The sequence below is a fragment of the Ranitomeya variabilis genome, chromosome 5 (assembly GCF_051348905.1).
Source record: "Ranitomeya variabilis isolate aRanVar5 chromosome 5, aRanVar5.hap1, whole genome shotgun sequence".
Classification (NCBI taxonomy): domain Eukaryota; kingdom Metazoa; phylum Chordata; class Amphibia; order Anura; family Dendrobatidae; genus Ranitomeya; species Ranitomeya variabilis.
The window spans coordinates 112451529-112476029 of record NC_135236.1 but is presented as its reverse complement, the minus strand read 5'-3'; the positions used below and the strand labels follow the sequence as shown (position 1 = coordinate 112476029).

General features: G+C 41.0%; 1 protein-coding gene across 8 annotated transcripts in view; it reads right to left on the bottom strand.

Annotated features, from left to right (window-relative positions):
* The window catches only part of UNC5D (unc-5 netrin receptor D), a 930366-nt gene that overhangs the window by 632793 nt on the left and 273072 nt on the right, over nt 1-24501 (bottom strand). For all 8 annotated transcript variants that reach the window (XM_077263128.1, XM_077263129.1, XM_077263131.1 and 5 more), the window contains exon 2: nt 9920-10138. In XM_077263128.1, the coding sequence (XP_077119243.1) occupies nt 9920-10138 (219 nt within the window). The remainder of the gene's footprint in view (nt 1-9919; nt 10139-24501) is intronic.

Genomic DNA, 24501 nt, shown 5'->3' with positions numbered 1-24501 from the left:
CACCTGGTCATCTAATGGTTAGATGGAGACCTGGAGAGGTGTACAAGCCAATGTGTCTTGCACCCACTGTGAAATTTGATGGAGGATCGATGATGATCTGGGGATGCTTCAGCAAGGCTGGAATTGGGCAGGTTAATCTTTGTGAAGGACTGCAGCGTTGACAAGCCACATACAAGGGCATACAAGGTTATCCTGGAAAAACAGTTGATTCCTTCTCCTCAGACAATGTTCCCCAACTCTGAGGATTGTTTTTCCAGTAGGACAATGCGCCATGCCACACAACAAGGTCAATCAAAGTGTGGATGAAGGACCACCACATTAAATCTCTGTCATGGGCAGCCCAGTCTCCAGACCTGAACCCCATTGAAAACCTCTGGAATGTAATCAAGAGGAAGATGGATAGTCACAAGCCATCAAATAAAGAAGAACTGCTTACATTTTTGTGCCAAGAGTGGCATAAGGTCACTCAAAAGCAGTGTGAAAAACTGGTGGAAAGCATGCCAAGACACATGAAAGCTGTGATTAAAAATCATGGCTATTCCACAAAATATTGATTTCTGAACTCTTCCTGAGTTAAAACATTAGTATTGTTGTTTCTAAATGATTATGAACTTGGTTTTTTTGCATTATTTGAGGTCTGTAAGCAATGCATTTTTTTGTTCAATGGGGTTCAGGTCTGGAGACTGGGCTGCCCATGACAGAGATTTAATGTGGTGGTCCTTCATCCACACTTTGATTGACCTTGTTGTGTGGCATGGCGCATTGTCCTACTGGAAAAACAGTCCTCAGACTTGGGGAACATTGTCTGAGGAGAAGGAATCAACTGTTTTTCCAGGATAACCTTGTATGCGGCTTGATTCATACGTCCTTCGCAAAGATTAACCTGCCCAATTCCAGCCTTGCTGAAGCATCCCCAGATCATCACCGATCCTCCATCAAATTTCACAGTGGGTGCAAGACACTGTGACTTGTACACCTCTCCAGGTCTCCATCTAACCATTAGATGACCAGGTGTTGATCAGGGGATGCTTCAGCAAGGCTGGAATTGGGCGGGTTAATCTTTGCAAAGGTCGTATGAATCAAGCCACATACAAGTACCAGGAGTGGCATAAGGTCACCCAGAAATAGTGTAAAAGACTGGTGGAAAGCATGCCAAGACGCATGAAGGCTGTGATTAAAATTCATGGTTATTCCACAAAATATTGATTTCTCAACTCTTCCTGAGTTAAAACATTAGTAATGTTATTTCTAAATGATTATAAACTGTTTTGTTTTTTTTTTGCATTATTTGGGGTCTGCAAGCACTGCATTTTTTTGTTATTTTGACCATTTCTCATTTTCAGAAAATAAATACAAAATTTATTGCTTGGAAATTCAGAAACATGTCAGAAGTTTATAGAATAAAAGAACAATTTACATTTTACTCAAAAATATACCTATAAAGAGAAAAATCTGACAAACTGAAAATTTTGCAGTGGTCTCTTAATTTCTGCCAGAGCTGTATATATATTGTACACTTCTCTGAACAGAGCTATGTAAAATAATGTTTTTTTCCTCATTGTTGATTATCTCAGGCCACTTATACAGGGATATACTGAGCTGGGAGAAAAAAAGATTGAGAATGGCTCACGTAAATAACTGTAGCTTTTCTGAGCTTGTGATGATGTTTTAATGTGATCAGTGCTATTTCATATGACTGAAGCTAATTCATTATATTATCTCAACATGCCAGGTAAACACTAATCAGGGTGCAACTCACATCATAACCACTAGGTGGCCACATATTGACACATATACTATAGACAAATAGAGCATAAATATCTCAAAACAGAGTATCACAAAATCATTTTTTTAAATTTGTCATCTAATGTCTTTTATCTCAGGCTGTCTTCAGCCAAGATGAAACGTAAGGAAGGATACATGGGTCTAAGTTCAGCATGATGTCACAATATTATCAGTGGTATTTTAGAAGATTGAAGTAAAATGTATTGGATTACTCTAACTCTATGGTCACCAACATTTCTTACTTTGAGAGCCAAAATCTTCTCACAGAAAGCCCACTGAGAACTTGTGCCCCACCACTCAAATGGGCATTAGATCTACAACCAGAGGTTGTGAAGTGGTAGGAGATGTAGTTAGCCTGCGCTGCTGATTGTGTGTCCACGAAAAAATGCCTTTATGGCTGTTTGTAAGCCCTGGTGCTAATGCAGCTGGCAGACAGCTGTGAGCCACACAATATGGACACACAAGCCACATGTGGCTCCCCAGCCATAGGTAAGGACAACCTACTCTAGCATTCTCAGCAAAGTTAGCATTTTAAGCATGACATTCTCAACAACGTTAGTATTTTGAGCACTCGGGAAAGATACTTTATCAATTGAGCTGCGCTTCACTTGTCTAGATCTATACACTGTATTGCCTTCACAATGACATACGTGATTGGCCTCCATTAGCTTGTCTAATTGTCAGCTTTTGGCCTCTGCTTTGAAATAAACAAAGGTTATAAGTGGAGAAATTAATTAATAACCCTCCGAAATGTCAGACCAGTCCCTTTTGTCACACTCCTTGCCCATTGCTAAGTGCTCCGCATGCAGTTGTTTCTTCTCTATAAAATTATCCACTCAGAAGGGACAGATTTAACCTGAATGTCTCGCCCCCAGCAATTTAGAAATCCATTTGCAGGCTGAGCTTCTCATTGTGCTCAATGCATCTGAAAATGGACATTTATCTATATGCAAGTGTTCAGAACCAAAACATGCTAGGAAATCAGACAGGAAAGTATGCAGCAATCCATGCACATGCTGCAAAAACAACTCCTGCAATTTCATATTATAGATTTTTCGGTAGTAACAATTAATGTTGCCACCATTGTTTATAACCTTGGAGGGAGGATGTTTTACAAAGGATGCAGTGGACAACAAAGAGAATATTCAGAAGACATTTTATCAGTGCTCACTGTATATAAATGTACTAGGAATGGTATGAAACCCCCAGAAAAATTCTGGAAACCAGGCAGTGGCGTAACTTCAACTTCAAGAACCCCAATGGAAATTATCCATAAGGGCGCCCAACTGTAATTGGTCTGTAATAGTAATGGTCTTCTCCTATGGACTAAAAGGTGTGTTTTGGGGCTCTTCTAAGCTCCAGGGCCCAGGTGTGTAATTTCTGCACCTTCATTTGCTACGCCTCTGATACCAGATGGTGTTCTGTAACAAAAATAAAAATAGCAAACCAACAATATACCCATACCTGTCCGGCGTTAAGTCAGTCCCACACCGTAATCCATATCTGGGGTATATTCAGTTTACAACTGGGAGTGGTGCTAATGCGACCAGCCCGACTGTAAACTACTGGGGAATGAATTATATACAGCGGGCGCAGGCTCAGTAACTAGCGGTGACATCACTGAATCTGTGTTCACTCGCCAGTATGAATTCCTGTGACCTCAGGACTGTGGGAGAATGCAAGTGATGAGGTCACGACAGTTCAAGCTCTGTCACAGTGACCTCATCACTTGCATTCTCCCACGGTCCTGAGGTTGCAGGAGTTCATGCTGGCGAATGAGCACAGACTCAGTGACGTCACCGCTAGTTACCTAGCCTGTGACCACTGTGTATCATTCATTCATTCTCTCCTGCTCGCGCTGCTCGTCGGGGAGAAGGGATGACAGCTGGCTTCAGAACCACACGCAGGGGAACAGCGCTTACAGTAGCGCCACTTCCCCGGTGGCCGTCCCTGTGGTACTGATGCGGCACACGGGTGGCACACTGTTGCCACACGTGTGCAGCACGTAGTACACACACAGACACACGGATACCGATATCTCCGGTACCGTTTTTTACAGTACCAGAAATATCAGGATGTGTGAAACCGGCGTAAACAGGTATGCAGATGCAATGGCGCAAAGGAGGAAGACTCAGCGGTCTATTGCCGTAATATACTGATGAATCACTTCACCAACATGTCCTTCCAGCTGCCTCCATCTCCTACAACGCAGCTCAGGTCCTCTTGGAATTGATTTAGAAGTGTTAATGTTTTTCCTTTCTCTTCTAGATTTTGCTTTAATATTAACCAGCCTTAGGCCATGTTCACACATTCAGTATTTCGTCAGTATTTTTAATCAGTATTTGTAAGAAAAAAACACGAGTGGAATAAGCAGAGGAAAAGAGTAATAAAAACACGTCACCACTTCTGCATTTATCACCCACTCCTAGTTTTGGCTTAGAAAAACTGATGTAAAATACTGACCAGATACTGAATGTGTGAATGTGGCCTTAAAGTCTCATATTCAAGGATTTTATACTTCTTATCTCATATGCAACATTTTTAAGATTTTGCAAAAACATGTTTTGGGTGCATGGCAAATAAAGTCATCATGACCTGGGTAAAGGGGGGGGGCTACATAAGTTACATTGAGTTACAATGCTGTAAATGGTATAAGTGACAGCATTCTGGTACGAATAAACAAAAAATGACTTGCTCACAACAAGTGTGCATTCTTTTGTGCGAACGTTCGTTATTTCATTGCCTCTTCTCTTAATTCGGCGTCACTAGTAATCCAGCATGTCTGACTTTGGATCACAACAAACCATGTACATTAGTATCTTCGCCTAGGTCTCTGGGTTTCAGCTCACTGGGTCATCCAAATCTTTAACCACTGACTCGATTGTATCCCTTTAACAGCTCACTGGATTGTCCATTTTCCTGTAAGAAAGCTCCTGCATTTCCCACTTAACGACATCCCTTTAAGTTTTCCAGCACTTCTTGCTCACATGACTGTCCCTTTAAGAAGTCATCTGCTCTTCCCACAAACACGACTGTCCTTCTAAGAAGCCTTCCTGTACTTCCCGCACACATAACCATCTCTTTAAGAAGGCTTCCTGAACATCCCACTCACACGACTGTCCGTATCTTTAAGAAGACCTCCTGCCTTTAATCGGTCACAAGATCGTCCATTCCTTTAAATAGGCTTCCTGCCTTTAACCAGGCTTCCTCTTTGTCTGGGCCAGAGATCCCATCCTGCTGTTCTTAACTCTTTAGGATGTGTCTGAAAGCCAGTTCAGCTAATACTGCACATCTGACCGGACACAGATCCAGGAGATGACTTCTTCTCTGTCCTGGCCTTATGGGTTTTTATATTTACTAACTGCAAAACAGCTATCACTTGACCTGATGTGTCTTCTTATCTATTCCCTCCAGGAAACTCACGATTCGCTTTGCAGTTCCTGCTTCCTCTCTTTTTGTTCCTGTTCTTACAATCTCTGGCCACTAGATGGCGATGTTTACTTATTTAAGCTTCACTGTACATTCAGCTTCAGAAACCACCAACTACTTTACATCTGTTTTGCAACTGCGTGATCTTAAAGAAGCACTCCCATCAAAATATTTATGCTATTAATATATTATATTGCACTGTGTAATTGCAACTGATGATTTTGCCTGTCTACCCAGTTAATTCTTCTCTTTTTTCTGCTTTATGTAGAAACAGGAAGTCTCTTGTCCCTCTATTTATCATCCCCTGTTCAACTCCTGACTCAGCTGCTTCCTTCTCCCCCCGCCATGGACTTTTTGCAGTCACTCATGATTCATACAGGGAAAATTGACCTCCTGTTTCTACAAAGAGCTTAGAAGGATTCAGCTAGTTTTTTAATCACGTAATTGCACAGACCTAAAGGCAAAGAGAAGCAAAAACCGGCTAGAAAGGCAAAATAAGCAATTGTAAGTACACAGTGCTATATAATATGTTGATTGCCATATATCAAGAGCATTGCAATTTTGATGGAGAAGTGCTTCTTTAACTTCCACGCTTTGAAATGCAGCATATTACTTGGTACTGAACGTCTCTGCAAACACTAATGCTACGTAACAGTTAAAGTTCTGTTTTGAACATCTTTTTCTCAGTTGCATCCTAGGAATGGAGAAATGATTGAATCAGGTAGATAATGGAGGCAACTGGCACCAGATGGACCTGATTGACTATACTATGGTCTGCCGGGATTTTATTATGGTGTCCATCATTTTAGGTGAAAAAAGTTCACCATGATAAAATGACAGACACCATAATGGAACGCAGGTGGCCCTGGTTATAGTCAATGGGGTTCATCTGGTGCTGTTTGCAATGGATCCTCTGCATGCATTTTGTTTCTGAACCCCTTGCTTTATTTTGAAGAACGTGGTACAAAAAAAGTCAACGAATACCACAAAACGAAAAAGAAAAGTAGCTAGAAAGAATGTGCATGCGCTGGCTTTAATCCGGTTTATCAGAACTTTTTGGCCTTTCCTGTTGCATGCGCACTACAGAGTTTTGCTCTGACCTTGGCAAGGCAGGGAGAAGTGCGGCTGCACAGGAGCGCGATGGAGGACACCGTGTGGATGATATAGGACGTCATCCTCATGAAGCAGGGAAGGAGGTCGACAATTGAAGGAAGAGAGGAGGCGCCTGGTCAAGAACAAAGATGGCCATCGTACTGGACCGCACCATATGGGAGTATAAGAAAAGGTCTTGAAGAGGGGTTTGAGGACATACATGCAACATACCCGAATGCTGTAAAAGAGGCCTTAAAAGTGATGGCTGTAATTTATATGAGACAGATTCCTTGTAATAACTTCTGAATGTATACTAAGCTCATCTCTAAATAATTTTGCTTGCCCCATGAGTCTTAATAACACTATACTTTAAGTATTGCCAACGTTTGGACGTTACTCGTCATCAGTCGCATCGGAATCTGCCTATAATTAGACTTTGATGTGCATTGAATATTTTGGACTATTTAATGAAAATAAAAATTATTTTCCATGGATATTCCTTTATTTTATACAGTAGCTACGAAGAGAATTCTGTTACTGTGCTGGATTAGTTATGCTGCATTTGGTCTTTATAGGCTACTTTACCTGGAGGTTGTATGATAATTCTATGGGTTTTATATTATTGGTGCCATTATTATTTAATGCTCCGGAATGCTGAAGGGAAAGTGTAAAATTTGTTGGCATAACCCTTTGTGTGTTTTCTTATCTGTAATCTGCGGAGAAGGGTGAAGAAGGATCTAGATGAAAAGGCTTGATATAGTTTATGAACATTCTTTGATGATTTTAGTCACACAATTGCTAAGCAACTCCACGTCTGAAGGCAAGCTAAAATAGCAAGCGCGTGGTAATATAGAATGATGAGAAATTAAACTCTGCGAGGAAGGACTGTATGGAGGACATGTCATTGTATCGTAATGGATGTGGTCCTTCCCTCATAGAACCTTACCGGTTAAAGGTCGCCCTTAGCAAAGTTGACTTCTCTGGGTAGTTGAACTGTACAGATGAAGTTAATGTGAAAATCATGTCGTCAAAGAATGATAAATTATTGAATTCTGCCAAGATCAGGCTATATTTTATATTCCTTATTCTTCGCTTCTCCACATCTTCATTAGACATGAATAGGCTGCAACTAAAGTTTGCAGCAAATAAAACTCATTTATGGTGATCTTCAAAAAAAGTGGACCTAAAGTTTAGCCATGTGACTATATAAGGGTGTTGGGAGAGATAACTGTTGACCAGATGATGTTTCGTATGACAGCCTTCTTAAAAGGAACTTGTCAGCTACCTCAAAGCCACACCATAAACTGTATGTATAGCAAATTTTCCTGCATTCTAACAAAGCCCCTATATGTGCCCTCTATGTGGCTTATAGATTGCTGGATATATATAAAAGTAGCTTTGAATCTACATTTGCACTATAAATATTAATGGTTGAGTAGCTGGTGGCCAACTATCCAGAAATTCGAGGACAGTCTGTAAAAATTGTTTAATTTTTTTACCCTGTCCGTAAAAAAAGTTTAAGGCTTCCGTGATTTATTATAAGCGGTAGAAACTTATACAGATTACTTTTACTGCAGCTATCTTCATTTTGCAGTTGACAGTGAACGTAGATAGTGTATTATGAACTGTAGACATGGATTACTCATACATTATTATTGGTTTCCAATGTGTCCATAAAAATTTTTGTCCATGATTTTTTTCATAAACTGTCCAGAGAAAATAAAAGGTCAGGTTGGTAAACCTGTTGAGTAGTCAGGGAAACTAATTCTCCTTCTCATCATGTAGGCACACCGCTGTGATCGTGAACTATATGATTTCAAAAGTGACATCACTGCCGACTTCTTGCAAAAATGATGAATGGACGCCATGTTCTCTCTTCTCTTTAATGTGTAAATGAAGCCTGGTGAAGCCTGGTGAAACCTAGTGAAACCTGGCTTCATCAGATCACTGCGCACGCTCTAGGGGGCAGCAGTGACGTAGGACTTGGAGCCACTGAGGAGCTCCACATATAACGGCAGAAAATGTCCGTGTAAGTATTGTTTTCATTGTTGTGCTTCATTGGTGGCATATGGGCTCCGTAAGACCGGCCTTAGATTTTGGCAAGTAAAATGTGAAGCTCCACAGCAACGATCTTGGTCATTTCACATTATTCACGCCCACCGGGGCATGCTTACATGATAAGAGGGAGGATTGATCTGGAAAAATCATCCATAGCACAAGATCAGCTTTAAAGTTAATTTCATATTGATACAGAAATTGATAACCACATAAAGTGGCTTGTTAAAATGCTGGAAAAGGGTGCGATACCGACATGGTGACTGTTTATGAGGCTAGGGTAGGTTCCATTTTAATAAAATCATCATTTATCAGCAGGAGATTATCACTATAGGACTAGGTGTCTCGTGTCTCCTAGTCCAACCACGCCTCCCTCCACTGATTGGCAGCTCTCTGCTAATACACAGTACATTGTACATAGAAAGCTGCCAATCAGTAGTGTGGGCGGGGTTATACGGAGCACAGCATGTGAGCTCTGCTAAATCTGCAACAGAGAAAACTGTGATTCTACCACAACTGCTCCATCCAGTAAAATAAGTGATTCATCACTGCAGTCCTCTGTCCCTACCTCGTGCTGCTGACAGATTCCCTTTAATTCTTACAATGTTAAAATTTGACTTCTATTAATGGATGGTGGGCAACCTTGATTTCATACCAGTATCCCAGTCATCATTGCATTATTAGCAAAATAGGAGACTGGTCCACAGAAAACATGGGACCGTTCTCATGATTCGAAAACAGACTTGTGGTTAATTGATTAAATTTACGAACAGTTAATTGCATATCTCCTTATAAAATGACATCTCCGAGTCGTCTACCATAAATGGCTTCCATGCAGAAAGTTGAAACATTGCACATCCTGACTGTCGACTGAGTGAAACATCCGTCATTCTATCATGTTAATACGATGATGAACCCATGGATAACTGATATCATTCTTTATGACTTTTTTTTCACCCAATCTTTTGGGGTGCATCATCAAGCATTCCCTTGTTTCTTTGTTCCATTTTTTTTGTTGTTGTTCCTTATTTTAATGAGGCAGAAGTTAATATGACAGGTGCTAACTTTCTGATGTGGAAGCAAACTTTCCTGCCTCGTTAATCACCGCTGTCAAAAGGATGTTCCCTCGTCAATCCTGCAGGCGGCTGAACAATGCTTGGACGTCAGATTTTGTTTAATTGAATTTATTTTCAGGCAGCTTGGTGACACATTCCCGGTTACTCATATGATGGAGATTGTTAACTATGAGAAACTACCACACAGCAAGGTGTATTCTACACTGACATCCATCCTTCAGGTTCTTCACTTTTACAATATAAATCACAGGAACAATGCGTCGCTTTTTTTTTTTATAATTGAATACATATCCTGTATCTCTACGCTTGTCTCAGAAAAAGCTTGGTCAAAAGATTTCACCGTATTCTAGTTACGTTTACTTTCACGTCGATTTTTATGGTACATAATTAATTGTAGTGCCTTACTTTCTAATAGTGTCACATTGGAAAGTGATAGTCCCTTAACAATCAGAAGTCTCTTTGAAACATCTTCGAGTCCTTACCAGAGCCTTCATCGACACTTTCATCAAACCAGTGGTCGTTCTGGTGCACCCATTCTCCATTACACTTGAAGAAAATCTGGATTGCTGGCATGGCTCTGCAGCGGAGGATGATCGGATTACTTTTGATAATGTAGGCATCTTCAGGCTCCATCTGGAAGTAGGGAAGGGTACCAAGCCCAGAGGGAGCAGAGTCTGGTACAGCTTCTCCATTGTTGTTTCCTGGCAAAAAAAAAAAGGAAATTTTGTAGACATTATAAAATGTATGAATTAAATTTCTAAAGTATAACTGCCTCAAGTTCATTACTTCACAAAAAGTTTCATTCTAACATTTTACATACAGAAGACAAAATAGTTCACTACATCTTGACTAGAGATATGTGAATGTCCTCAAATTTGTTTCAGACAGAATTGCTTCAATTGACAGATAAATTTGATTTGGTCCAAATAAAATTCAGTCTAAGTGGAATTTTTAAAGACGTTTATTATTTTCCATGGTCTTCCACAGCCAAATCATTAAACAGAGAGGCTCAAAAAAGGGTTCTCCTCCTATCTCTCTGACCGATCCTTCACTGTATGTTTTGCTGGTTCCTCCTCCTCTCACCTTCCCCTTACTGTTGGGGTTCCTCAAGGATCAGTCCTAGGCCCCCTCCTCTTCTCTTTGTATACTGCCCCTATTGGACAAACAATCAGTAGATTTGGTTTCCAGTACCATCTCTATGCTGACGACACCCAATTATACACCTCTTCTCCTGCTTTCACTCCGACCTTCTTAGAAAACACCAGTGATTGTCTTACCGCTGTCTCTAACATCATGTCCTCCCTCTATCTGAAACTGAACCTGTCAAAAACTGAACTCCTCGTTTTCTCTCCCTCTACTAACCTACCTTTGCCTGACATCGCCATCTCCATGTGTGGTTCAATCATTACTCCAAAGCAACATGCCCGCTGCCTTGGGGTCATCCTTGATTCCGAGCTTTCATTCACCCCCCACATCCGATCACTGGCTCGCTCTTCTTATCTGCATCTCAAAAACATTTCTAGAATTCGCCCTTTTCTTACTTTCGACTCTGCAAAAACTCTTACTGTTTCTCTTATTCATTCCCGTCTGGACTATTGTAACTCTCTACTAATCGGCCTCCCTCTTACCAAACTCTCCCCGCTCCAATCTGTCCTGAATGCTGCTGCCAGGATCATATTCCTCACCAACCGTTACACTGATGCCTCTACCTTGTGCCAGTCATTACACTGGCTACCCATCCACTCCAGAATCCAGTACAAAACTACTACCCTCATCCACAAAGCACTCCATGGCTCAGCACCACCCTACATCTCCTCTCTGGTCTCAGTCTACCACCCTACCCGTGCCCTCCGCTCCACTAATGACCTCAGGTTAGCATCCTCAATAATCAGAACCTCCCATTCCCGTCTCCAAGACTTTACACGTGCTGCACCGATTCTTTGGAATGCACTACCTAGGTTAATACGATTAATCCCCAATCCCCACAGTTTTAAGCGAGCCCTAAAAACGCATTTGTTCAGACTGGCCTACCGCCTCAACGCATTAACCTAACTATCCCTGTGTGGCCTATTAAAAATAGAAAAAAAAACAAACAAACACATAATCAGGTTCCTCGCATCGTGTTCTCATACACTTTATGCAGTTAATAGCCCTCTGTGTCTGTACTGCTACATACTTAGGCTGTTAACTGGTTCATGCAGCTTTACATGAACACCCGAGCCTTACACTATGGCTGGTCCAAATAACTAAAGCAATTGTTACCATCCACCTCTCGTGTCTCCCCATCAATGATGTGCATTGTGCCTAGGTGACAGCATGAGGCCTAGTCGGCATCAAAAGATCATGACCAAAAAACAATCCACAGTGAGAAGACTATATGAGCCAAGGCGGCAGGACAGGTGAGGGGTGGACCTAGGGCAGATGAGTATAATCTTCAACTAGTTTTTAGACCATTCCAAGCTTTCCAAAGAACCCAGCAAAATTTGGCCCAATGGCCTTGTTTTTGCTAGATTCACACATATCAAATTGGAAAAATGTGGGACTCTGGTGAAAGAAATATTTTTGGGATATACATCATAAATTAATTTTTTTAGGAATCAATTCACTCATCTTTAATCCTGTCCTTCAGATGCCAAAGCATATGGCTGTGATTTTGGGGACTTTATGTTTTAAACAGGTGGTGTGGCTAAACATTATCCTATTAGCGACCAGTGATCAGGGCTATCAATTAGCAGCCAAAACAGAGAGGGAGTATGTTGAACATATGAGACTGAATGATCCAACATGCCCATGTGTTAAATGGATAGCCCAATGGTAACTAAGAGAAGTGTGTAATTCTTCATTTCTCCTGCGGAGGCACTGCTGATTAATTAGACAGCTGTATTCTGGGGATCTTGTAGCAGCACAACCTGTGAAAAGCTTATTGTTGAAGACCCTTCTATTAAAACAAATTGTGTAAAGCAGAAACCCTATAAAATGTAACAGAAGTGTTCAATAGCTTCTATAATTTTTAGATCTGGTTGTTATACTAAAAATTGAATGATCATCTTATGTATGTTAGATAAAAACCACAACCAGGCAGGGAGTGCAGCAATTACTGGACACCAACTACATTTAATAAAGCATGATCTATAAAGCAAGTATACTGTAGCTTCTGGTTCCTTAGGACACACACGTCTCTCATGTTATCCTAATTCCCAGACCGTACTGATAGATGCCTTATTAAGATACACATCAGACAATCTCTTGCCCAGGGAGAGATTTTTATATTTATTTTAACCTGGGAGATTAGAAACATACATCATTGGGTCCAGATGCACATTCTTTTATTTGGCTAACAGAAATGTCAAAGAAGCCTAATTATCCGATTACACCCAAATATAAATCTGGGTCATAAGAGAAGTGTAATGGGAAGATAAGAAGACTAATGACCACGTGTGACTGGCAGGCAATCAGTGATGCACTATCTCTATATTGATTTGTTATTGTGCCTTGTCGCTGTACATAACAGCAAAGCACCTTATTGGGGGACAGGATATAAATCTGTACATGGATTTTCAAGTGTGTCTATAGTAATATTCCGATAAAGACGTGAGCTCTTTTTTCCCCTGACTCCACCTGTGAAACAGAAGCGACAGAATAAAACTTGAAACTTCCTTCATAAACTTTATTTTCAGCTTGTAAAAAATGCTCTGAATTTCAAACATTTTTCACAGGAGTTTTGTTGTGCAGTTTTATCTATTCCCCCTCTTGTAACATGCATTTATTCACTAGTTCTAAAAAGAAGATGATGGTGATCAATGAGTGGAACAGGCTGTCACATGAGGTGATGAGTTCTCCTTCAATGGAAGTCTTCGTACAGAGGCTGGACAGACATCCGTCTGAGATGGTTTAGTGAATCCTGCATTGAGCAGGGGGTTGGACACGATGACCCAGGAGGTCCCTTCCAACTCTAACATTCTATTATTCTAAGAAGCCCATGTAAAAATAATTACATATATAAACACCCCATGCATCTTTTTGGGCTACTGACTCTTCTGTTCAGTAAAATAATAGAAAAAAAGAATATGTCTGTGTTTCCTCAAAACAGGTTATAGTGCGAATATAACAGACAGGAAGAAAAAAAAAACAATAATATTTCTCCCATAAAATCCCTACAATGCAGACTGGTATGAAGTATATATAGATTCCAAAACCAAAAACAGCCTCTTCTGGGCACAAAGGTTTAAAAGAAACTAAACAGTTCTTTCAGCAGGCACATTTATGTCAGTGCAGGCTCACCCGGACAGATTACATTGGTTTCTCTTGGAGCAAACTTTACTCACAAATAGAGGTATGGTCCTACCAGTCTCAGAATCACCGTCAGTCTGAGCTTCAGCAGCTTTCAGCGACAAACAGAAGTGTTCAACTCCAGGCACAGTTTACATTGAACAGGCTGCAGCTTCTACACGGTACTCTGCAGTTGCAACACACAGACTGCTCAGCTTATTTAGCTGACCCATGCAGTCTCCATTCAGAAAGAAACCCTGGCTTGTCTCTATAGCTTACATTTTGGCTGGTCACTCACCAGCTTCAACACCCTGCGCTCTGCTCAATATCCAGCAGAACGACACAGGGTGAAACCATTTCCTAGTTCATAGTCAAAGCTAGCCAGGTGAATCTAATTAAGTCTTGCAGTACTAGGATTTAACCCAGACTTTCCTGGCTTTGCTACTATATATATATATATATATAATATATATATATACACATTGCGCAGCACATTTGATTGGTGCTGACTGAGTATGCTTGTATATATTTACCATTGTATGTCCATTTATGTCTGATGGAATGACACTGTCCATTGCATCCAGTGATTTCCTAGATACATGAGTGTAATCTAATAGTTTGAGAATACGTGAGTCACATCCTATTTTCAGCTATTTACTTTTGACAATTGGCCGTCATGCCCTTAAGAGGGTAACAGCTGTTAAGTAAAAGTCAATGTACGTCATATATAATCCTTATATAATTGACGTCCGTGCCATTTTTGCAAACGATAATTGGAGCTCAGAACATCACCCGAACATTGGTCACCTTCCTTGTGCAATCGCTATTGACTTGGGCAAAATTTGCTTTATATGTTCGTACAGTATCACCCATTTACCCAGGATACAAACTACACTAGAATTCCCGGAGGGTCATTGCTTGTTGCAGCGATTAACCAGATATTAAAATCTCTCCTACCATAATTCTTATCATTTATATTATTTTACCTGGCATATCCATATGCAAAACTGGTGAGGGACTTCTTACCAACATTCAATTTATAGTGTTTGAAATTTACTGCTGTGAAAGGTCAGACTACGCTTCAGGAGTTCTGCATCACCCAGGGCAGCTAAAATGTAATTGGTGACATGATGTGCTCTGACAAAGCTATAGAAAGCATTGTGTAAGAAGAATTTGTGAAAGGTTAATATCTATTAGATGACTTCAGGGAAAAAAATAATTGGAATAACCCCATCTTCCCAAGATCCCATAGGGAATGAGTCTGTAAGATAATGTACAGTATTCATCATATATCATAATGTGGTAGGGAAAAACTTTTATCACTTTTGCAAAATATGCATAAATACTGTATGGCTGCACATGTGCGGACTTAGCAATGGTTACCAGTACTCAGAAAACACAGAAGTGGGATACTATGGAATATAAAAGTACCATTTGACACCTATAGTGATATCGGTCAATGGCTTGTAAAATGTTAATTGTGCTTGAGGGTTATCCTCACGTGTTGACATTATCCTCTAACTATTGAGTAGTGAGTAACTTCCTGATCACTTGTGTCCAGAGAACCGAGGCTCTGATGAGCTCTGTGCGAATGGACCACTGGTCAATCACACACATTCATTCTTAAAAGGGTATTCCCATCTCCTAGATTCTATTTCAATATGTTGTAGGTTAGCCAATACCTCCAAATAGAAAAGTAGTAGTTCTTCTGATTCTCTATGTTGCTTACCGCATATGCAAGGCATCCATGGCTACAACCACTTACAACTAACTGAATTACTAGCTTTCACTACATTAGTGGTCGTAACCATGGATACCTAAGCTACTGCAATGCCCTGCACATAAGGAAAGCGACATAGCTAATCAGGAGAACTATACTACATTTCTAAATGGAGATATTTGCTACTATTATCATTACTACACCTACTACATATGGGTAAAGGAGATGGGAATACCCCTTTAATGGGATCAGCACAGGAGATAGATGAGCGCTGCTCTTGGCAGGTCTGACTCTTTGACACTCTCAAAAGAATGAACGGAATAAGCAGAATACATGATCAATCACAGCTCCTTTTTACAAGGCTCTTTGGAGCTCTTTTTTCTCGAAATCAGCAGAGGTCCCAGTGGTCAGATCCCAAAGTTATCCACTATCCAATAAATAAGGGATAACTTCCAAACTTGAGAATAACAAAAGCTTTCGCTTTGACCTACTTAGATTACTGGTTACCATTTTACCCCAAAACTTTCCTTGTTCCCATGGTAGCCTCAGTTAAGTTACTCTTAATGTATATACATCCATCTTTTTAGTGCATCCTATATGTATTCCTATACATATATTATTAAGCCATTTTATCTGCTGTGTACTTGCCCAGGTTGTCAGCTCGTTTCTGTAATATTTTACAATTAAGCTGAGTTTTACATATTTTTATATAGTTTTGTCTCATCAGCAAAAACTGTTTGAATTCCAATTACAAGGTGTAGCGCTGCTTCCGGCGCCCCTGCATGGTGTTCCCTTCTCTCTCCATGCAGGGATGTTGGCTTATTCACCGCTCCGGCCCTTGACGCGGTCCCCGGCGTGCTTCTGCTTCCTGTGTGGGCACCGCAGTTCTGGCGGCGCACCTATTACGCATGTGCACACACTCCCCTGCTCTTAAATTGGCAGCGCACATATAGTAAATGTCCTCAGCTTGTAGCTGACAGGCATTTAGTACAATTTACTGCACCTGCATGATGGCTCTCAGCCAATAGCTAGGAAGCATCTTCCATAAAAGACTCCCTCTCACCTAAGAAAGCCGCTGAGCAACATGTAGAATTCTTAGTGAGTAAGGTGTACTAATAGCGAGCTGTGGGGTCCCTTGGTCTCGGTGTGTTACCAATGCCCTGAACATTATCACCTGGTCCTGGTGTGGCCAGTCCTGGATTCGAAGTCCCCTGGTCCTGGAACGGCCAGTGCCTGAATCTCGTCCACTCGTCCTGGAGCAGCCAGTGCCTGAACCTTGTCCCCTGGTCCCAGAGCGGCCAGTGACTGAACCTCATCCCCTGGTCCTGGAGCGGCCATTGCCTGAACCTCATCACCTGGTCTATGTTCTGCCAGTGTCTGAACATTGTCCCATGGTCCATGTGCAGCCAATCCTTGAAACAGTATCCTAGACCTATGGGTCTGATCTGAGCCTGAATCCATGTCAGTAACTGTTCTGTAGAGGGGCCAGGAATTACCAATCTGAATGGAGAACTTGTCATAATCAGTGTCAGCGAACCTGACCCCTGGGGTCAGCAGCTGCAGTACCGGGCTCTGTTCAGGAGTGGTACCTGGTGGCTACCTGCAACCCAGTCTGACTCCTCCATGAGGAGCTCCAGTGAACACCAAATAGCCGCTTATCTACCTCCTTTCCTGGGCAGGCCTGGCCCTCTGGCACAGTGTTTCCACAAATCCACATGTGCCACTGCTGGGCGTAACACAATGTCATTAATAAACAGATTAAGAAGAATTGGACCTGCTACAGAACCTCCACTACTGACTGTAGCCCATTGTAAATTTCTACGGCCAATCTTTTTTGCCCAGTCTTTTGCCCAAGTAAGAATTGATAGTTTCTACTTCTGCAACCTTTGTTTTAGGCTGTATTAAGGATGACTAATGGGATAAACTTAATCCCCTTAGACATGAAGGAGTTACAATACTTGAATATTATTAAAATTGGTTTGACGCTAGCGGTTCCTTTAGTTTAGCTCTGTCACCGGTATCTCTGAGCGAAAATTGCATGGGCCTCATACACTAAATTGACCTGCCTCTCTATCAGGACATGAGCCTTTATCTGTCTTTGCTCATTTTCCGAGAATGTATTAACGTCCCCATGCATAGGTCACACTCCTCCCATCAAATACCCGGGTGACAGAAAGAAAATTGCACTGCCACCTGCGCAACTATGAAGGACAAAAAATCAATTCCCCTTGCAATTTTGTGGCAGAGAAAAAACTTCATCGACATGAGGTTGGTATCTGGTTGTATTATTATACAAAAGAGGGGAAAAAAAGTTATCACATTCATACAGCGTGTCGGTAAATGTCTCACTCCTGCTTATCAAGCCCCCTAGAAATGTGATTGCGTCTTTCGTTCATGTGAGAATAAGGCCCATTTATAGACATTCAGTCGTCTGTGAGTTTCCTGCCAAGATATAGCTGTTCATATAGTCAAACGGTAAAGATTTATGAGACGTCAGCCCGAGTTTCAAACCGGTTGGTATGGCTGCCTCGTCAGCAGAAGAGCGCAGCAACAGCCTCAGCAGCAGCAGCAGGCTTCATGAGTCTGAAAAGTCGTATTATGCCGAAGCAAGATTCATGTCCTCTCCAACGGGAAAGTTAAGAGTCTGACAGGCGTGATGCTTTATGGATGACATCGCTTCAGATAATAGACTGAAACACTCACGCATGAGGGAAAGCTGAGAAAACAACCAACAGGCTGAGAAGATGATGTGAATTCAGTCATAAGCGCTTAGTGGAAGCGATGGGTCTAGGACACTGTTTAATAATGAAACCAATTTTTTTTAGTTCACAGGTAATAGAAGACTTTTTATAAGTGTACCCAAGATCCACATTTTATCTATCGATCGATCTATCTATGTAAACAACATTGACAATGCCATTTGCCACTTATTTATAAGCCACACACAGGTCGTTTCGTATTGGTCTCTTCATAAAAACTTAATGATGATATATGTGTAATAAAGATGTGTTCTCTTAAATTTGGCCAGGAAATTCGAATTGCATAGAGCTTATTCAATGCAAATTGAATGTGTCTTATCATAATCAGGGGCCTTTCACCTGTCCCACCACTTCAGCTCCCTACCAGTCATCTGATTTTTCCCTTTGGCTCTAGTTATTTCGTCTTTGTGCTTCTGTTACTGACTAGGTCTTACAGCACACGTCAAGACGTTGTGACATCACGGCATCAAAATATCATGACGTGTGTCATCCAAAGTCAACGTGTGTGGTGATGCACATCTTGATAGTGTGAGGTCATGACTGCGTCATTGAGGCTTAGTCGGCAACAGAAGTGTTGGTGAAGACTGAAGATTTGGAAGACAATATCCATCATTAGACCTGAAGAAACAAGACAATAAAACCACAGGGAAAGATCTAATGACTGGTCGTCAAGGAACTGCAAAAGTGGGACAGGTGGACATCAAGATGAGTAAACGTTTTAACCCTTTCATGCTTAAAATCCAGCAAAATAACAGAAGCAAATGCCCCCCCCATTTTTTTTTTTTTTTGCAAAATTTGAGGTGAACTTGATTTTTTCCGAATTGATTCGCTCTTATCTAGTGTGCAATAATAGCAGCAGTGATTATGATGTAATTAAAAGTGAACGTGTCTCGTATAGATGAAAAATAAGTCATTAATATAATTTTCTCTTTCGAGCAAATCCATTTCCGCTTAGTATAGATATAGCGGTCATAATTTTGTAATTTAACTGTTCAGCGTGCGCTGATAACTCACAAAAATGTTGAAACCTTAGAAATGATAAATACATTTCTGCAAATCATGGTTTAATCCAGCCTCCTCTCTCTTTATGAGTCAATACTGTAAATGGGAGATATATTTCAGAACTCTTCTTATTAATATTTAAAAAATAACCACTGGCATTGCCAGCTGGCTTCAGAAGTGAACAACCCACATATGCCGGGAGAGCTGAAGGAAAGCGAGCATTGAGGCAGGGATGACGGCCAGAGCTGAGGATCGGCGTGGTGACAGCTGCAGCATTTTGGAAAGGAACCTACGCTTAACTTAATCTTTCCCGTCTTATGGGGAAAGAAGTAGGAGATGAAGAGACAGGGTTCTCCATAAAATCTTGGCTCGCTGGACCACTACAGCAAAATCATTCGCTGGTGTGTCTCAGCCGTATCATCAGCTAGCCACACTAAATATTACTTGGCAAACAATAAATTGCTATAGTATTAATTGGAGAAATATTGAAAAATAGATGATAAAGCTGAACAGCTTTTAGTGCTATGCTCTCATGGTCCAGTGTCTATCCATTAAATTGTAGGGTTGACATGTTTTTCGAAGCGAGCTGTATGTGATTTGTGGTTGGTAATGATTCTGAAGTCATCCGATCGCTTCACTTTCTCTATCCCACAGCTGATTTTACTGTCTGATAAGAAACATACACGTCAATATCTTATGATAGCTTATACCTTCACTAACGATCAAATTATACCTGATCAGGCATTTGTAAGACACAAGCTGACTTTCTATGATGTTTGATACTGCCTCACTGCATGCAAAATAACCCTTTACAGTCCAGATTTTCCATCCATGCCTGATGACAAAATTACCATCAATTTTGGTTTGTCCTTTCCCAAAGCCAAAAGAAAAAGTCCTCAATTTTTCAAAACTGGTCAGAGTATTGGGATTTTTATTAAATATTGAAAGAAGTGGATGGGTTCTGTGTAAGCACGCGAAAGGTCATGATATAAGGAAGTGTGGCTCAACCTTGCGCATGCCTGCGCAGAACTCTTCCTTGCCTAATCAGAGCCAGAATTCCTGGTTTAGTGTGAAAGGCCCGGGAATTTGAACACGAGTGGTGTGGATCAGAGGATACAACAACAACCAGATTGTGACAGTGAGGACTGGAGTGGCTGGAGAGGTGAGCAATAGGATTTACCGCTTGATGGACCTTAACTGTGTGTAGTGGGCTTCATAAAGTTTGATCAGAATGTTAAACTAAAAACCTCATGTCCGGTTATATATTTTTTTGCCTAGCGGCATTAAATCAGTGTATGAGTTTTGGAGATGCTGTCATTCTGTTTTTTATCTAATTGCATGATCTGTCCTTTCTTTTTCAGACGTGAGCTCCTCCCATGTAGCACAGGTGATTTTAATTAGCAGTAGACTGCAAAGGGGGTCCATCCTATCAGCTCTGAGATCTCATCTCCAGAGATTTTGATGCCGAGATCTCAATCTGCGCATGCGCCACCCCCGGCAGCCATTTTCCTGGAGTCCACTGCATAGTAAACCATGTAAGTGTGGGGACTCTGTAAATGTCGACAGAGCCCTTGCGACACCAAACACCCGCATATCTGAACACCCCCTCATCCCAGCCTGCGGCCTGCAGCAACTCTCAACTCTTGCCTCCTCCAGCAGAGACCCTGGGACCCCGCTTCACCGCAGCCACCATCCCCGGTAAGACACGTGGATTATAAGAAGCACCACTATTTTATTAAAAAAAAAGGTTTTTTCCTATTTTTCTCCTCAAAATTTGGTCTGCGTCTTATAATCTGGTGCGTCTTATAATCTGCAAAATATGGTAAGTGTTTGAATTGATATGAAAATGAGGCTGAAAACCTATATGTGAAGCTTCTGTCACTCCAGCTATTTTACCTGCCCAGCACCACCTCCATCTGCTTGTCTGAAGACTACAGGGTGGGCCATTTATATGGATACATCTAAATAAAATGGGAATGGTTGGTGATATCAACTTCCTGTTTGTGGCACATTAGTATATGAGAGGGGGAAATCTTTTCAAGATGGGTGTTGACCATGGCAGCCATTTTGAAGTCAGCCATCTTGGATCCAACTTTAGTTTTTGCAATGGGAAGAGGGTCATGTAACACATCAAACTTATTGAGAATTTCACCCACCAGAAAAACAATGGTGTGCTTGGGTTTAATGTAACCTTATTCTTTCATGAGTTATTTACAAGTTTATGACCACTTATAATATGTGTTCAAAGTGCTGCCCATTGTGTTGGATTGTCAATGCAACCCTCTTCTCCCACTCTTAACACACTGATAGCAACACCACAGAAGAAATGCTTGCACAGGCTGCCAGTATCCGTTGTTTCAGATGCTGCACATCTCGTATCCACAAAGCATAGACAATTGCCTTCAGATGACCCCAAATATAAAAGTCTAAGGGGGTTAGATTTGGAGACCTTCATGGCCATTCAACTGGCCCATGATGACCAATTCACTTTCCAGGAAACTGTTCATGTAGGAATGCTCGGACCTGACACCCAAGATGGTGCACCACCACATTATGGTTGTCAAATTATCCTATGACAGTGTTGAAATTCATTAAGCAATTGGCACAATTTATATTACCTTTGTTGTATGAAAGGAATTGCATGCCCATATTATGTAAAAAGAGAGCTAATCTGCTCTGCAGTTGATACACATTGCACAGATCTGTGGAGTTCAGCACCATTCAATGTATACAATTGGTCATTGCCATGCTGAAAACAGCAGATCAGTAGGGTTATTGGTGTTGAGTGACATAAAACTGAAATTAATAACCTATTCTCCAGAGAGATCATGAATATTATCTATCCAGCCAACCCTTTTATGACATCCACTGTAAATGTATTGTGGCCGTGTCCTATGACAATATGGAGCAGGCTCAGGAGCTGAGCCTGCTCTGTGCAGTGCAATATAGTCTTTGAGATTGACTTCAAAGGGAATCTTTTACCAGGTATTTGCTACCCCAGCGGAGATCAGCATGCTGTAGAGTAGGGGTCCCCAACCTGTAGTTCGGGAGCCACATGTGGCTCGCGGGCCCGTGATGTGTGGCTCGTGGTTGGCTGCCAGCTGGGTGCATTAGCATCAAGTGTAAATAGCTATTAAGAGCAGATTTCTAGATGGTGACTTTTGTGTGTAGCCCTGTACAGAAGAATAGATCTGAATGGGGTGAGACATGAAACTGTGGAGCTTGGCATACTACCTTGTTTTGATTTCAGTGGAAAAGTTTTGGTTGTCATTATACCGATAATGGGGGCTCTGGGTGTCACTACTGTGTGTGTGGAAGGAGACCCTCTTTCATAGCTGAATGTGGCTCTCAAGGTCAGAAAGGTTGATGACCTCTGCTATAGAGCGATAGACTTTAATTCCAATGAGGTATCTCTTACTTTGATGCTTACAGCAATTTTGATAAAGTCACTCTTTTATCTCCTGCAGATCCAGCAGTTCTCTAAATGCTGAGCGCTGTATAACCCCATCCACACCACTGATTAGCTGCTTTCTGTGTGCACTGTGCATAGACAGAAAATGGTATGGGTCAGGTTATATAGTGCTCATGAATATAGAGGACTACAGGGCACAATTCCTCTAGTGATATTCTGCAGCTGATGCAACAGTGATATTATCAAAAGCTACAGTAAAGCAGCCTAGTAAGAGACACATTGCTGGAATCAGGGCCTTCGTCTCTGCATTATGCTGATCTCAGATTATGTGGCAAAAATATGATGACAGATTCAATATACAGTATATAAAAACATAGATGGACAGATGATTGATTTTGCATCAAGTAGTAAGATATAGGTCTGGACTTCACCGCACTCACTGACAGTGCATGCCCCACCCCACCATCACAATCAGAAGGTGTACAAATAATTGGCTTACCACCACATTGGGTTTTATTACTTGTTCTGTAGGAGATGAACGAGAAAGAATCTGGAAAAAGTCCACCGGAATGATAGTCATTGAGATGCTTGATGGCACTCGTAATTACACATACTTTTAATGATCCGCTGCTCTTTGTACAGAACACACAGTCATGCAGCTAGCTGACTAATGAAATTGCTGAGCTCTGTCGAAATCATTCAAGCCTAAGACAGAGAAGAATACCTTCCCGTATCAAGCAATAGAGAGATCTGTGAAGCACATCGATATAAGGGTGGGTAGGTTCCCGCCGTACTTTTGGATTCAGCTTTGGGAAGAGAGATCAGATAGAAATGATTTCTTTACTCCATCATTTCAGATACGAACAATAAGAAAACATTGTGAATAAACATCTGTTGCTTCATATTCATGTAGATACTCAACGTTTTCTGGCACCAGTACCGGCAATATCTCATTACCATATTTTAATCCTATATCAGCCCCCTGGAGCTGCCTGTAAAGATGTGACTCACATCGGGAACATGAGTAACAACTGAGAATACATGAAAGAGGCTGAATTTCAAGGGCATCATGGAATTAGGGAAATTGTGTTCCAAGGTTTTGTGAATTTCGATGAGATAATCTAGATGTTTGGGCAAAGAAAACACAATGATTCTTGAAAATGTATCATTCCTTGTAGTCTAGAACAGAGATTCTAGACCTCAATTCTCGACATGCTCATTTATTCACTAACCCTTTAGTGACTGAGCTAATTTTGACCTTAATGACCAGACCAAATTTTAAAAATCTGTCCAGTGTAAATTTATGAGGTAATAATAACTCTGGAATGCTTCAGTATACCCCAGTGATTGATTCCGAGATTGTTTTTTCGTGACATATTGTGCGCCATGATAGAGGTAAAATTTGTTCAATATGACTTGTGTTTATTCATGAAAATATACATTTTAATCTTTATATCCTTAAACCAGTTAGTCTTGCTGTACAAAATAATGAATAAGTAACATTTCCCTTACGTCTACTTTACATGTGCATCATTTTTCAAATGTCATTTTATTCTGTTAGGATGTTGGAGGGATTTTACATTTTGCAGCAGTTTCTCATTTTTTTTCAACAAATTAAAAAAATCGGTTTCTTTAAGGACCTATTCAGATTTCAATGGACCTTGAGGGGCGTATATATTTGAAACTCCCCAGAATTGATGCCATTTTAAAACTACACCCCTCAAATACCTCTAAAATGTTGTCAAGAAATTTTTGAACCCTTCACGTGCTAAACAGAAATTAATGCAGTGGAATGAAAAAGAAATCAATTTAACTTTTACCTCTAAAATGTAGCTTTAGCCCCAATTTTTTCACTTTTGTAAGAGGTAAGACTAAAAAGTGAACCCCACAGTTTGTTACTCA